Genomic DNA, 16,949 nt, shown 5'->3' on the forward strand with positions numbered 1-16,949 from the left:
CCCCGACCTCCCTATTGTCCCTCAGCAACAGTCCCTCCCTCATCAGCAGAACATTCCCCCCCCCCCCCCCCAGTAACAGCACTATGCAAACCACCCCCTTCAACAAGCATAACATCTGCTCACCCCCAACTGTGCTTCTGTGAGCTAGCCCGCCCAGCTAGCTTGGTGGCCCCCGCCCATGGCGCCAGCCATTTTCCCACCTATTGTCGTCGTGTCACCCGTCGACCGCTGGGTCGTCAAGCCAGGACTCCGGTTGTTTGCCATGCTTTCTCCCACAGCAGCCTCAGCCCAAGCCTTCTCTGTTCGCCTATTTCTTCCTTTGCGAGCACTCCTGGTCCACCTCTCCATGCACTGATGTAGGATTTCTCTTCACAATTGCATCCACCATCAATTTTCCGCATCAGATCCAACGAAAAATCGGGGGAAAAGGTCCAAATGTCCGACCCAAGCGGGAGCCACCAAATGTGCTACCTACTCCTTCATAGCCGCCACCGGAAGTCCCCTTAGCCTTCTTGATTACCAGCATACAGGATAAATCCAACCTGGCAATTACCACCCCTTCTGTCTCCTCTTGTTCACAGCAAAGTGATGGAAGGTATCAAGTGCTATTGAGCGGCACTTGCAAAACAATAATTTGATCAGCGATACTCCGTTTGGGTTCCGCCAGGCCCACTCAGTTCCTGAACTGATAGGAGAGTTGAGCTCTCGGTGAGGTGAGAGTTACTGCCCTTGACATCAAGGCAGCATTTGACCAAGTATAGCTTCAAGCAGCCCCAGCAAGCTGGAGTCAATGGGAATAAGGGGGAAAGATGGATGGGACAGACATGGTACAAAGGAAGATGGTTGTAGTTGTTGGAGGTCAATCATCACTGTCCCAGGACATCACTGCAGGAGTTCCTCAGGATAGTGTCCTCGCCCCAACCATCTCCTTTTAAAAAAAATATATTTATTAAAGTTTTTTAACACAATTTTTCTCCCTTAAAAACAATAACCCCCCCCCCGCAATAAAATAACGAGAAATCGCGCAGAGCAAGATATGTACATGGCAAAATGATATATTTACATGTCTTTGTACACTGGCCCTCACCCGTACGTGCCAGTTTCCCCAACCCTTCATGTTATCACTTGCTCATCCACCCTCCCAGGCAGTCCCCCCTTCCCCCCCCATCCCCTCCCCCCTCCCCTCCCAGGGCGTCCCCCCCCCATCCCCCCAGGTTGCTGCTGCTGCTGACCGATCTTCCTCTAACGCTCCGCAAGATAGTCTAGGAACGGTTGCCACCGCCTGTAGAACCCCTGCGCAGACCCTCTCAAGGCAAACTTAATCCTCTCCAACTTTATAAACCCAGCCATATCGTTTATCCAGGCCTCCATGCTGGGGGGCTCCGCCCTCCTTCCACATTAGCAAGACCCTTCGCCGGGCTACTAGGGACGCAAAGGCCAGAATGCCGGCCTCTTTCGCCTCCTGCACTCCCGGCTCATCCACTACTCCAATATTGCTAGCCCCAGCTTGGCTTGACCCGGACTTTCACCACCTGAGATATTGTTCCCGCCACTCCCCTCCAGAACCTCTCCAGTGCCGGGCATGACCAAAACATGTGGACATGGTTTGCCGGGCTCCCTGAGCACCTTCCACATCTGTCCTCCACCCCAAAGAACCTACTCAGCCTCGCCCCCGTCAAGTGCACTCTGTGGACCACCTTAATTGTATCAGGCTGAGCCTGGCACACGAGGAGGAGGAATTAACCCTACCAGGGCGTCAGCCCACAGACCTTCCACGATCTCCTTCCCCCAGCTCCTCCTCCCATTTACCCTTCAACTCTTCTACCAGCGCTTCCCCCTCTTCTTTCAACTCCTGGTGTATTTCCGACACCTTGCCCTCCCCGACCCATACACCCGAGATCACTTTGTCTTGAATTTCTTGTGCCGGGAGCAACGGAATTCCCTCACCTGTCGCCTCACAAAAGTCCTCACCTGCATATATCTAAAGGCATTTCCCAGGGGTAACTCAAACTTCTCCTCCAGTGCCCCTAGGCTCGCAAACGTTCCGACTCGTAGGTCTCCCCCTGCCCTTTCCTCCACTGTGTCTCCGCCTTCCCTGTGGTCAACAGGTCAAACTCCGTCTGGAGCCGTCGTCTTTCCCCAAGTAATCTTTCCTCCGAGGCCTCTGCGTATCTCCTGTCCACTCTCAAAATCTCCCCCACTAACCTCTCCCTTTCCATGCCCTCTGTCTTCTCCCTATGAGCCCTAATGGAGATTTGCTCTCCCCTGTCCACCGCCTTCAACGCCTCCCATACCACCCCTACCCGCACCTCCCCGTTGTCGTTGGCCTCCAAGTACCTTTCGATACACTCCCTCACCTTCCCACACACCAACCTCGTCCGCCAGCAGTCCCACATCCAGCCGCCACAGCGGGCGTTGGTCCCTCTCCTCTCCCAGCTCCAGTTCCACCCAGTGCGGGGCATGGTCCGAAACGGCTATGGCCGAATACTCCATCCCCTCCACCCTCGGATCAGCGCCCTGCCCAGAACAAAGAAATCTATCCGGGAGTAGGCTTTGTGTACATGGGAAAAGAAAGAAAATTCCCTGACCTGCGGCCTTGCAAACCGCCATGGGTCCACTCCCCCCATCTGACCCATAAACCTCCTAAGTACCTTAGCCGCCGCCGGCCTCTTTCCAGTCCTTGATTTGAAGCGGTCCAGTGCTGGATCCAACACTGTATTGAAGTCCCCTCCCATTATCAGTACTCTTTTCTCCAGGTCCGGAATGCGCCCCAACATGCGCTTCATGAATCCTGCATCATCCCCGTTCGGGGCGTATACGTTTACCAACACCACCCACGTCCCTTGCAGCCTACCGCTCACCATTACATATCGCCCTCCATTGTCCACCTCAAGTCTTGGCCTCAAATGACACCCGCTTTCCCACTAATATTGCCACCCCTCTATTCTTCGCGTCCAGTCCCGAGTGGAATACCTGTACTACGCATCCCTTTCTTAACCTGACCTGTCTGCCACCTTCAGGAGAGTCTCTTGGAGCATGACCATGTCCGCCTTCAGCCCCTTTAAGTGCACGAACACCTCGCGCCCTCTTCACCGGCCCATTCAGCCCCCTCACGTTCCACGTTATCAGTAGATTGGAGGGGCTCTCACCCTCTCACCCCCCCCCCCCTTCCCCCTGCTGACTAGCCATCTCCATTTCTGGGCCAGTTCCGTGTCCACTGCCTCTCTCACCCTCCAGTCCCCCAGACGGGGGGGGGGGGCCCCCGTCTCGACCACCTTCTCTGTGTCCCATTCCTTTTCGGCCAGTGCAGCAGCGACCCTCCCCCCCCCTAGACCCCTGTCTAGCTTTTTTGCTCCCCCATGTCACTCCCGTAAGTCAGCTGACACCTGCTGACCCCTGCTTCCCCCGCCGTCCCATTGACCTTCCTGTGTGGGAGTCTCCCAATCCATATGCGTTCCTTCGTTCCCCTTCCCCGCGCACGGGAGAAACCCTGCGCTTTCCACAGCCCACTCCGCCCCCTCTGGCGCAGCTCCTGTCGTGGCCTTGTCTCTCTCCCCCAGCCCATATAACATTTCCTGCACGTGATTGACCCCCTATATACAACAACCATCACACATCAAACCTCAAACATCCCCCCCACCCTCCCAAACCCTCAGAGTCCAATTTTTCGGTTTGTATAAAGGTCCACGCCTCTTCAGGCGTTTCGAAGTAATAGTGTTGGCCCTTGTATGTGACCCACAGTCGCGCTGGCTGCAGCATTCCGAATTTCACTCCTTTCCGCTGCAACACCGCTTTGGCCCGGTTGAAACCCGCTCTCTGCTTTGCAACCTCCGTGCTCCAGTCCGGGTATATTCGGATCTCCGCATTATCCACTTACTGCTCCGCTCCTTCTTGGCCCATTTCAGGACCAACTCTCTGTCCGTGAACCGGTGAAATCTCACCACCATCACCCTTGACGGCTCATTTGCCTGGGGCTTCCTCGCCAGCACCGGTGTGCCCCGTCCAACTCCAGCGACCTCGAAGGGGCCTCCGCGCCCATCATCGCCCCAAGCATCGTGCTCACGTATGCCCCGGCATCAGCCCCCTCCACTCCTTCAGGGAAGACCCCAGGATCCGCAGATTCTTTCTCCTCGACCTGTTCTCCAGGTCTTCGAGTCTTCCTGCCCACCTCTTGTGTAGCGCCTTGTGCTGCTCCACTCTCACCGCCAGGCCCAAGAGCTCGTCCTCATTCTGGCTGACTCTTTTCTCTACCTCCTGGATCTTAACCTCGTGGGCCTTCTGGGTGATCCCGAGTCCTTCATTGCCGAAGCATAGGTGCCAGCATCTCCTTGCGCATCTCCTCGCGCTGCTCTTCGAAGCAGTGCTTGATGAATTCCTGCAGCTCCCCTTTGTCCCTGGCTGCCGCCATTTTGTTTTTTTTACCCTGCTTCTCCCGTTGCTCCAGTGCCACATTTCTGGCCGTTGCACTTCGGGTCTGTTTCATAGGCGTTGGAGGGGGACCTTCTCTTCCCTTCCCCACGGGTTTTTTGTCGAACAAAGTTCCGTTGGGGCTCCTCTAGCGAGCCCGAAAGTCCGTGGTAGCGGGAGCTGACGACTCGTGCGGCTTAGCTCCGCATCCGGAAGTCGCCCCAACCATCTTCGACAGCTTCATCAATGACCTTCCTTCCATCAATAAGGTCAGATGTGGAGATGTTTGTTGTTGGTTGCACAATGTTCAGCACCATTTGTGATTCCTCGGATATAGAAGCAGTCTATGCCATATGTAGCAAGACCTGGACAACGTTCAGGCCTGGGCCGACAAGTGGCAAATAACACTTTTGCCACATAAGTGCCAGATAATGTCAACAAGAGAACCCTACCATCTCACCTTGACATCCCTTACCTTTGCTGAATACACCACTATTAATATCTTGGGAGTTACCATTCACTAGAAACTGAACTGTACCAGCCACATAAATATTGTGCCTGCAAGAGCAGGTCAGAGGCTAGGAATCCTGAGGGGATTAATTCACTTCCTGACTCCCCAAATTCCATCATCTACAAGGCACAAGTCAGGAGAACTCCAAGTGAAGATGGCAAGTGACTTTGGGGAGGTGTTGGAGGGGGGTTAGTTGCAGATGGTGATGTTCCCATGCTCCTGCTGCCTTTTGTTCTTCTAGGTGATAGAGGTCGTAGATGTGGAAGGTGCTGTTCAAGGAGCCTTGGCAAGTTGTTGCAGTGCATCTGATAGATGGTATAGACTGCAGCCATGATGTCAGTGGTGGATGGAGCTAATGTTTAAGTTGGCAGATGGGGTGCCAATCAAGCAGGATGCTTTGTCCTGGATAGTGTTGAGTTTGGGTGTTGATGGACTTGAACTCATCCAGGCAAGCGGAGAGTATTCCATCACACTCCCAACTTGTGCCTTGTCGATGTGGGAAGGAGGTAAATTGCTGCAGAAAATCCAATCTGTGACCTGCTCTTGTACCCTGAGTATTTATATAATAATAATCTTTATTAGTGTCACAAGCAGGCCTACATTAACACTGCAATGAAGTTACTGTGAAAATCCCCTAGTCGTCACACTACAGCGCCTGTTCGGGTACACTGAGGGGGAATTCAGAATGTCCAATTCACCCAACAAGTACGTCTTTTGGGGCTTGTGGGAGGAAACCGGAGCACCTGGAGGAAACCTACGCAGACACAGAGAGTACATGCAGACTCTGCATAAAGAGTGACCCAAGCCAGGAATTGAACCTGGGACCCTGGCGCTATGAAGCAACAGTGCTAACCACTGTGCTACTGTGCCACCCATATGTCTGGCCCAGCTAAAACTCTGGATCCTGGTCGACAACAGAACCACCATGTTCTCCAGAATTATACCATATCCAATTTTATTCCATGCAAAAATGTCAATTTAGGAGGGCATTTTCATATTTAAATAATGCAAATTTTCTTCTCTATCCAGCAATGCTGAAAATTTACAGGGTACACCATTACATTTCTAATGCTAGAAATAAATCAGCAGTCTATCAATTGGTTCTTTTCTCACAGACACTCCAATGTCAATAGTGAACAGTTTTATGCATGTGTTGCAGTAGAAATGTGCGGAAATGTTTTGTGTACTCAAAAAGCTGTAGTAACATTTGCTGCCTACTCGCACCCTTGTAAAGTATGTTCTCATGTCACAAATTATACCAGAAATTTGTTAAGCACAAATATTACCCCATAATTGATGGGAATAATACAAATAGAGATGATTTAAGGACACGGTGGCGCAGTGGATAGCACTGCTGCCTCACGGCGCTGATGACCCGGGTTCGATCCCAGTCCTGGGTCACTGTCCGTGTGGAGTTTCCACATCCTCCCCATGTCTGCGTGTGTCTCACCCCCACAAAGATGTGCAGGGTAGGTGGATTGGCCATGCTAAATTGCCCAATTGGAAAAAATGAATTGGCACTCTAAATTTATTTTAAACGAGATGATTCAAGGACCTTATACAAAAATAAAATTTTTCCATTGAAATCCGTGACCAGAAATTGAACTTGCCAATATTTGCAAATTAGGGAACGGCAAAATGTCTTAGTACAGTTGATGTGTTTAAGCAGGAGCTGAATTTAAATCTGAATCAGTAGACTCAGGACTAATTAACAGTGACCTACACACAGACAATATAATCACGGAAAAATAAACATGTATTTTGTAACTATTAAATCAATACTGAGATTTGAATCGTATTTGTGTAATTCAACAATAGCTATGGTCGAGGAACTCATTCATTACGCGTAGAAGCTAAACAGATCAGCACTTCTGCTTTTATTTCTATTGCACCAAGTGACTTTACATGGCAATTGTTGTAATTACAAATGTTTATTAGTACAGCAGTAACTTAAACCAAAGTATAGGAAATACCTGTAAATATTCACTGCTCAAAGTTCTCTAAGTCGACATTGATAAGAGAATGAATCTGCACTTTGGTCCATTAAGGCTGGAGTCCGCTCTGCAGAAACTCAAAATCTTTGAAGAGTCACCATCCGCAGAGGGGGCCTCATACCTCACAGTTTTATTGTGTTGGGTATTCTCCTGAGTTATACTTCTAATTATGCATTCATATGCACCTAAACTCCATTTGCATTGATAATCTCCACTTTACAATTGCAAAGGAGTAGTGTCACATATTAAATCAAGCCCCAAAACACTTATGGGGGGGGGTACAGTAGTGTAATGTCTATGTTATTAACCTACATATACAGAAACTGAATGGATAACTCAGCAAACACAAATTCAAATGCCACCATTGCAGCTGCGAATTTGACGACAGTTTTCAAATATCTGCAAATAAATATCAAGAAAGGCAACCATATAGCTGTTGGATTGTTGGGAAAACACCAGCCAGATCACCAATGTCCAGAGGTGGATTTACAATGAAACACGCCGTGACTAGGCACAGGGCCCCAACCAATGGGGGGCTCCGCACCGGCCGATGCACTGGGCAACCAATCAAAGTCTGTTTCTCTGCATTTGCTGATAGGCTCAAATAGCAGGCAAATGCAGAGTGAAAAGACTGGTGAGTCTGAAAGAGCGGGAAAATGCTGGTCCGGGCCGTACGAACGGTTTAACTCCACGGGGAACAAGGCAAGGAGAGCTTTTATCGTTCTTGCAAGAGGCAAGCAGGTTTGCGACTCGACCCAGGGCAGGCCAGCAACAGCATGGTGTGAGGTGCAGAAAGCCACCACGAGATGAGGTCAGCCACTGATAGGAGCAAGCAAAGCGAGCAGGTTTGCGACTGGACCAGGGCAGGCCAGCAACAGCGAGGCGCCAAAATCAAGCTACCCCCAAGGTGAAGTCAGCTGCCGTGTTGGCAAGGCGAGCAGGTTTGTGACTCGACCAGGGCAGGCCAGCAACAGCGAGGTGCCAAAATCAAGCCTTAGCCATGAGGAGACGAGTGAGGCAGGAGACTGCCTTGAAGAACCTAGGCGAACAAGGTGAGTAGGAATGGGTGTGGGGGGGGGGGGGGGGGGGGGGGGGGGGGGTGGGAGCCTGTAATGGGATGGGGATTTGTGGGCCGGGTTGTATTTTGGAGGGAGGGAGGGGCTTGTGATGGGGTTGGTGGTCCACGGGGAGAGAGAGTTTGTAAAGGGGAATGGGCAGGAGAGGAGGAGGGTGAGTGTTGTTTGAAATCCAGAATCACAGCTTCATAGTTAAAAGATGAATACAATTTTTGCAGAGCTGGAATTGAAAGTGATAAAAACGTGGGATTGACTGTGGAAGTGCCTGCTCGTTCAAACATTTCATTAAAATCAAGGCCAGCTTCTTCAGCAATATGAAGCGACACTATCAACCTGGCAGTCAGAAAACGCAGAAAATTGAAGGTGATAACTTCTTTGATTTTGTGAGAGGAAGTAAGGAGTTCATTTTTATTTTTGAAACTGAATGAGACTCTGAAATATAGAATAGAATCATAAATAGAATTTACAGTGCAGTGCACTGAATGGCAGTGTTTGCATCCTGTTGATTAAAGTATTTGCTCCTGCACTGCTCTGCTGCAGTGATGTAGTTGGCTGATTTTTCGATCTCGTTGCTCATCACGTTCCATGTTTGCTCGCCTCAACATTCGCATATCGCAATCTTGACCACCTTTACCGTCATTCTGACAAGAGGTAAGCTTGAATTTCAAATCGGCAATTATTCGTACAAACATGTTACAGTTTTTTATAAAGGCAGTGATCCATTTGTGTATATTTGTGGCTACTGCCTTTGTGTTCTGTGGGGTGAGGCTCGGTGGGGTCAGGAAGGATGTGAGGCTGCGGAGGGGAGGCCCCAGAAATGAAGGTGAGCGCGGGGACCCACAAACTGTAAACCCGCCTCTGTCAATGTCCTTTTAGGAAGGAAAGCTGGCTTGTGCGTGACTCCAGATCCCACACCAACATTGACAATTAGCTACTCTCAGGAGTGACCTTTGTAAGTTAGTCAGTTAGTATAAATCTGCCTTCTGTGGTTCAGGAAAAGAGTCCCAACCTTCTCAGAGCAGTGAGGGATGTACAATAAAGGTCAGCTATGCAAGTGACATCAACATCCCGAAAATTAAGACTTTTAAAAAACTTCAATATTATAGGCAATCTGTTAAATTCAAAGATTATATTGGGAGGTAGGCAGAATGTGGAATCGAGGCCACAATCAAATCAGCCATGATCGTACTGAATGACAGAGCAGGCTCGACAGGCCGAACGGCCTACTCTTGCTCCTAATTCTTTGCGTGTATGTTCGTATATTATACTTGCTTTAAAATACCTGTGCTGTAACTAATTTCTGATAAATTTTGAAATGTTACGTACACTGAATTTAAAATGTGGTGCTGAATGATCATACGATATAAAAAGTTAAAAATTTAGATAAATTGTTTGAAACAAATTGGAGTTAGTGAAGAACTAGTGGGAAAAGTATGAAATATGAACATTTAAAATTGTGGGTCACAAAAACAATGATTTTTCCTTGATCCTTGGGACCCCTTGGACTCTATTTCCATTCATCCGCAACCATTGGATAAATACAGTCTCCAGTCGATGTGTAAAACTTCGGCCAGTTCTTGGGAATGGGGTTACAGGGATCTGTAATCAAACAAAATAAAAGCTGATTGATATAATTCATTCAACAGGTGCGTTACAATGTACAGCACTGAAATGTTGACATTTACTGTAAGACCGACTTTAATTTTTCAGATATGGTAATTCACGTTTCAAACAAATGTACTTAGTAGAATGTAGAATATACAGTGCAGAAGGAGGCCATTCGGCCCATCGAGTCTGCACCGGCTCTTGGAAAGAGCACCCCACCCAAGGTCAACACCTCCACCCTATCCCCATAACACAGTAACCCCACCCAACACCAAGGACAATTTTGGACACTAAGGCAATTTATCATGGCCAATCCACCTAACCTGCACATCTTTGGACTGTGGGAGGAAACCGGAGCACCCGGAGGAAACCCACGCACAAACGGGGAGGATGTGCAGACTCCGCACTTTGCAGAGAATTCTCCTTCCACCTTGCCCTGAGGTAATTGCTATTTGATTTCTTCATTCTGGAATTTCTTCCCTCCCTCCAAGGAGATGCCTCATCTGATTAACACAACACAAGCAAAGTCAGGAAGTTACCACCTGGGGAAAGCATGCTGCGCAAATGACTGCACTGATGGACAGGAAATCAATTTTAAAAACCTGGTATGTTTAATGTTCTAGGAATGCAGATCCATGTCCATTTAAATGGATTACAACATGAAGCATAACGGAGTGAATATAGAAGTGAAATAACCAACATTCATGCATTCAATACAATAGAGGGGTTTTCAATCATAAGGTGGGAAAGCAAACTGTATGAGGACGGCGATATATTCCTTCTCGATATAAAGGTATGAATCCTTTCTGTATTCTCCCCTTTTCATGGGCTACCAGCAAATGTGGGTTGTCAGCAATGTGGAATGAAACAATAAGCAGATGACCGATTTCCCCACCCTTCCCAGCTGAATAGGGTATGCGCAAGTCTCCTTTTGCCATCTCAAGCTTTGATGTGGAGATGCCGGTGTTGGACTGGGGTGAGCACAGTCAGAAGTCTTACAACACCAGGTTAAAGTCCAACAGGTTTGTTTGGAATCACTAGCTTTCGGAGCGCTGCTCCTTCCTCAGGTGAGTGCAGAGGAAGGAGCTGCACTCCGAAAGCTAGTGATTCCAAACAAACCTATTGCATCTCAAACTTGTCAACCCTCTGGATCAGAGACTGAACTTGTGCTATCATTGCTACTACCAACCCACCCAACATCTTCCAAAAGAAAAAGAAAAAGGTTTTGACATATTTGAATAGTTCAGGTGATGCCCAGAGAGCAAACAAAGATGTGCAGGTTAAGTGGGTTGGCCATGCTAAATGGGTGACACGGTAGCACAGTGGTTAGCACTGTTGTTCACAGCGACAGGGACCTGGTTTTGATTCCCGGCTTGGGTCACTATGCGGAGTCTGCACGTTCTCCCTGTGTCTGCGTGGGTTTACTTCGGGTGCTCCGTTTCCTCCCACAAGTCCCGAAAGACAAGCTTGGTAGGTGAATTGGACATTCTGAATTCTCCCTCTGTGTACCCAAACAGGCGCCGGCGTGTGGCGACTAGGGGATTTTCACAGTAACTTCATTGCAGTGTTTTTTAAAAAAAATATTTATTTATTCTACTCTTTTTTGCATTTTCTTCCAAATTTACACCCACCAACAATAAACATTAATCAGTAATAAACAATAATCAGTAACAAATATGTCAATCCCCATATCAATAACAATGATCCCATCCTCCCACCAAACCCAAAACATTCACTCACATATTCACATAAACAAATGAAAAAAAGGAATCAGGAATCACCCATGGCCACCATTAACACCCATCGCCCCCCCCCCCCCCCCCCAACTAATGTTCAATGTTATCCAGTTCTTGAAAGTGCATAATGAATAATGCCCATGAATTGTAGAATCTCTCCATCCTTCCCCTCAGTACAAACTTAACCTTCTCAAGAGTCAAGAATTCCAACAGGTCCCCCCGTCATGCCAGGGCACAGGGTAGAGAGGTTGCTCTCCATCCCATCAGGATCTGCCTTCGGGCGCTCAACGCGGCGAAGGCTACAACATCTGCCTCCGACCATTTCCAACCCTGGCTGGTCCGACACCCCGAATATGGCCTCCCGGGGGCCGGCTTTAGAAATTACCCTAAAAACCTCCTTCCAGTAATCCTCTAGCTTTGGACAGGACCAAAACATATGAATGTGATTAGCGGGCCCCCCCCCCCCCCCCCAACAACGTTCACACACATCTTCTACTCCTTCAAAGAATCGGCTCATCCTCACCCTCGTGTGGTGTGCTCTGTATACCACCTTCAGCTGTATCAGAGGCATTCACTCTCCTGAGCACCTCACACCAGAACCCCTCCTCCATATCCTCTCCCAGCTCTTCCTCCCACTTTGCTTTGATCCCTTCCAGTGGTGCCTTCTCCTCCTCCAAAATAGCTCCGTAGACCGCTGACACTACCCCCTTCTCCAGTCCCCTTGTCGTCAGCACCTCCTCCAGCAATGTGGAGGCCGGCTCCTCCGGGAAGTTCTGTAACTCCTTTCTGGCAAAACCTCGAACCTGCATGCATCTTAACATTTCCCCCTGCTCCAGCCCATAGTTCGCTTCCAGCTCCTTCAATCCTGCAAATCGACCCCTAGGAAACAAATCTTTTAGTGTCTTAATCCCCTTCTCCTCCCATTTCCGAAAATTTCCATCCCACCTCCCTGGCTCAAATCGGTGGTTCCCCCGAATCGGCATTTCCCTTGACCCTGCCCCCAACCCGAAGTGTTGGCGAAACTGCCTCCAAATTCTCAATGAAGCTATTATTACCGGACTCCCTGAGTATTTCCCCGGGGCTATCGGGAGCGGCGCTGTTGCAAGTGCCTTCAGCCCCGACCCCCTGCACAAACTCTCCTCCATTCTGACCCACTGGGAATCAACCCCTGAGACCCAGCTCCGCACCTTCTCGACATTCGCCGCCCAGTAGTAATACATCAGGTTCGGAAGACCCAAACCCCCTGCCTGCCTTCCCTGCTGTAGCAGCACCTTTCTAACTCTGGCCACCTTCCCTCCCCATATGAACAACGTAATCCTTCCCTCAATCTCTCTGAAAAAAGCCTTTGGCAGGAAAATCGGCAGGCATTGAAAAATAAACAGAAATCGTGTCAACACATTCATTTTAACCGCCTGTACCCGACCCGCCAGTGACAGAGCGAGACCATCCCACCTTGCCAGATCAGCTTTCACTCTCCCCACCAAACTAGAAATGTTGTACCTGCGGAGCCCCCCCCCCCCCCCCCCCCCCGCCTCCACCACTCCCAGGCAACCTGCACCCCCAGGTACCTAAAGTGAGTCCCTGCTCTACGGAATGGCAGCCCCCCCATCCCTGCCCCCGCACCCGGCCGAGATACCACAAAATACTCACTCTTGTCTAGATTCAGTTTGTACCCCGAGAAAGACCCAACAGAAGCAGCTCCAATATTCCCCCTATCGACACACTCGGTTCGACACGTATAACAGCAAGTCATCGGCATATAAGGACACCCTATGCTCTATTCCCCCCCCCCCCCCGCACCATTCCTTTCCATACCCCTAAACTTCTTAATGCGATGGCCAACGGCTCAGTCGCGAGTGCAAACAGCAGGGGGGACATTGGGCATGCCTGCCTATTCCCACGGTGGAGAGAAAAGTATCCCGAGCGGATGTTATTTGTGCGGACACTTGCCCTCGGCTCCTTATATAATAGCTTTACCCAGTCCACAAATCTTGGTCCAATCCCAAACCGCTCCAGAACTGCCATCAGGTACCCCCATTCTACCCGATCAAATGCCTTCTCAGCGTCCAATGCCACAACCACTTGTTCTTTCCCCTCTGCCGGTGCCATAACAACGTTCAATACCCTTCTAATGTTTGAAAAGAGCTGCCTCCCTCTCACGAACCCCGTCTGATCTTCACCTATCACCTTCGGGAGGCCCTCCTCCAGCCTACCCGCCAGTACCTTCGCCAATACTTTTGCGTCCACATTCAGAAGTGATATGGGCCTAAACGACCCACACTCCGTCGGATCCGTATCTTTTATTAGCACCAGGGAAATCGATGCCTGCCCCAAGGCTTGTGGCAACATCCCCTTCCCTATCGCCTCCTCAAACATCCCCACCATCAGGGGTGCCAGCTTATCCTTGAATTTTTTATAATATTCCACCAGAAACCAGAAGGCCCTGCCACCTTCCCCGACTGCATCCTCCCAATAGCATCTTTTATCTCCTGCTCCACTATCGCTCCTTCTAATGTAGCCCTGTCCCCCTCCCCTAACCTCGGGTACTCCAACCCATCTAGAAATTCCTGCATCTCAAGGTCTCCCCCGGGTGGTTCTGACCTGTACAACCTCTCATAAAATTCCTCAAAAACCTTGTTAATCAGATCTGGAGCCACCACCAACTTCCCTGCCCTATCCCTCACCTGCACAATTTCCCTTGCCGCTGCTTCCCTCCGGAGCTGACCTGCTGACAGATGCCCCGCCCTATCTCCATGTTCATAAACTGCACCCCTTGCTCCTCTCAGTTGGCGCACCAGCTTCCTGATGGACAGTCGGTCGAAGCTCGCCTGTAGTTCCTTCCTCTTTTCCAGCTTTGCTGGGTCCCCATCCTCTACATAACTCCTATCTACCTCCAACATCTCATCTATTACCCTCTGCCACTCCAACCTCTAACTTTATTGCAGTGTTAATGTAAGCCTACTTGTGACACTAATAAAGATTATTAAAGTTGCCCCTTAGTTTCCAAAGGTTAGCTGGGGGTATGTGGATAGGGTGGGGGTGTGGGCTTAGGTTAGGGTGCTCTTTCGGAGGGTCGGTGCAGAATCAATGGGCTGAATAGCCTCCTGCTGCACTGTAGGAATTCCATCATTCTAGTCTTTTTAAAAATAAATTTACAGTACCCAATCATTTTTTTCCAATTAAGGGGCAATTTAGCGTGGCCAATCCACCTAATCTGCACATCTTTGGCTTGTGGGAGTGAAACCCACGCAGCCACATTGAGAATGTGCAAACTCCACTTAGATAGTGACCCGGGGCCGGGATCAAACCCGGGCCCTCAGCGGCGTAAACGCAGTGCTAACCATTGCGCCACCGTGCAACCCTAATTCTAGTCAAATAAATAAATGGGTGAAAATTTGCATGTACTGTAATGAATACAGGACTTTAAACAGCTCCATCTAAACTCTTTAACATAAATTTAAATCCATAAAGTATTTTAATGTCTTCCCTCTGAAGGTCCAGAAAATACAGGTGGGGGGGGGGGGTGTTTCCAAGTGAACCTTTGTGCACCGGGTGGGTGGCATTTCTATCTTTTAAAAACTAAGTTACTGGCATGGGGGGCTCAGTGTAATGTGGGACCAGCTCTTTGAAGTGTCTTTTCTCAATGTCCCTAACAATATGGCGGAGAAAGCCATCGTTGGTGCCAGCGGCTTCAATGCTGTTTTCCCCATCTGCTGCCAAAAAAAGGGTAAAATTCCACCCATAAACTTTGCTTGGAGCAAGTTTTAAATTTTATATATATCTATTAAAAAACACAATTTTTCAAATTTGCTAACTACTCTGTACATATTATTTCTTTTACCCTGGTTTGGATTAGTGCCTTGGTGCCATTTTCAGACACAGTAGTAACTTTTGGCAATGCACTGATCTCTCGGTCAGAACAGCAGGCCATCGTGTCTTCTAGAAACTGGAGGTCAGGTTGTCCAACGTCCTACATAACAAAAAAGGGGGGAGAAATGTAAGTCAATCTATACAAAAATAAATCAAGTGCTTAAAATCAATATCAGTTGTTAGGGAACAGAGTAGGTTTAGGGTTATGATTTTATGATAGTGTATAGCCAAGTCCCAGGGACCATAGGCTTTTCTCCCCTTTGAGAGAGAGAACTGACCAGAGGAGTTCTAATCTCAGGCGAGGGGCAAGGTTGAGATGGCAGGGCCTGCAGGATAACTTCAGACAGTATGGGAATTGAATCCGCACTCCTGGCGTCGCTCTGCATCACAAACCAGCCATCCAGCAAACTGAGCTAACCAACCTCCCACAGCGTTACATCGGTAAATGAAGATTTTTCACAAATTTACCATTTTGGAACCAAAAGAAATAAAGCATTGGCAAATTCCTCTAGTCACATAGCAATATATAATGCTGAAATAAATGTGATGGAAAGTAAAATACATTAAAAAAATGTGCACAGAAAGTACTTTGCCGTTTTATTGGGCTATGTAAAGAATGTTTCACCAAGATCAATACTTTGGAGGCAGCATTTCAAAGTTAAAATGAAACACTGCCAAGAGTTGTTCATTCCCACACTGCAAACAGTGCTAACTAGATTCATTACTCAAAAAGGGAATTAGGGAAAAATCAGGTAATTACAGGCCAATGAATCATCAGTGGTAGGGAAATTATTGGAAGAGTTCTGAGGGACAGAATTAATCTCCACTTGGAGAGGCAAAGACTAATCAAAGATAAGCAGCATGGCTTTGTCAGGGGCTATCACGTCTAACACATTTGACTGAATTTTTCGAGGAGGTAAGTATGTGTGTAGATGAGGGCAGTGCAGTTGACGTAACCTACATGGATTTCAGTGAGGCTTTTAACAAGGGAGACTGGTCAAGAAGGTAAGAGCCCAACAAAAGGATGGGGTGGACCTTGCCAGATGGGCAGGGGGCGGGGGGGGAGAGATGAGAGACCCCCGGTCAGAATGGTGACGTGGAACAAAGGGGATTATGGGGGATCGGTGAAGAGAGTGAGAGTTTTTGCACACTTGAAGAGTTTAAAAGCTGATGTGGTGATGCTACAGGAGACCCATTTGAGGGTGAAGAACCAGGTGTGGTTTAGGAAGGGGTGGGTGAGCCAGATGCGTTGTTTGGGGTTTTGGCGGATCGGAGCTTCTGTGACAAGATGGAGAACACGATTGAGGAGTATGTGGGGTTTTGAGGAGTATGTGGGGTTCAATTGCACGGGGGAGGTCTCATGTTTGGTGGCCTGGGAGGCTTTGAAGGCGGTAGTAAGAAGAGAGGTGATCTCGTTTAAGGTCAAGGTGGATAGGGAGGAGAGGGAGAAATGCCAATGACTGATATAAGAGATTTTGGAGGTGGATGGTACACGGGGGACCAGAACCCGGATCTCCTGGCTAAGAGGAAGGAGTTGCAGGCGAGGTTTGACTTATTGTCCACAGGGAGAGTGGTAGGTCAGTTGACAAGGGCGAGGGGGGCTGTCTATGAGTACGGGGAGAAGGCAGGGTGTATGTTGATAGGCCAGCTCCCAAGGGAGGCTGCGCCAGGGAGATAGTTCGGGTGCGGGACAATACGTGGGAGTTGGTGGTGGCTCTGGAACAGATTAATAAGGTGTTTGAGGAGTTTT

General features: G+C 48.9%; 1 protein-coding gene across 5 annotated transcripts in view; it reads right to left on the reverse strand.

Annotated features, from left to right (window-relative positions):
• Positions 1-6,772: 6,772 nt before the first annotated feature.
• Positions 6,773-16,949, reverse strand: part of LOC140401808 (uncharacterized) — a 113,297-nt gene continuing 103,120 nt past the window's right edge. For all 5 annotated transcript variants that reach the window (XM_072489823.1, XM_072489819.1, XM_072489822.1 and 2 more), the window contains exons 5-6: positions 15,171-15,299; positions 6,773-9,587 (exon numbers count right to left, since the gene is read on the reverse strand). In XM_072489823.1, coding sequence (XP_072345924.1) covers positions 9,450-9,587; positions 15,171-15,299 — 267 coding nt within the window. In that variant the 3' untranslated portion in view covers positions 6,773-9,449. The remainder of the gene's footprint in view (positions 9,588-15,170; positions 15,300-16,949) is intronic.

This window comes from Scyliorhinus torazame, chromosome 2, assembly GCF_047496885.1.
Source record: "Scyliorhinus torazame isolate Kashiwa2021f chromosome 2, sScyTor2.1, whole genome shotgun sequence".
NCBI classification, from domain to species: domain Eukaryota; kingdom Metazoa; phylum Chordata; class Chondrichthyes; order Carcharhiniformes; family Scyliorhinidae; genus Scyliorhinus; species Scyliorhinus torazame.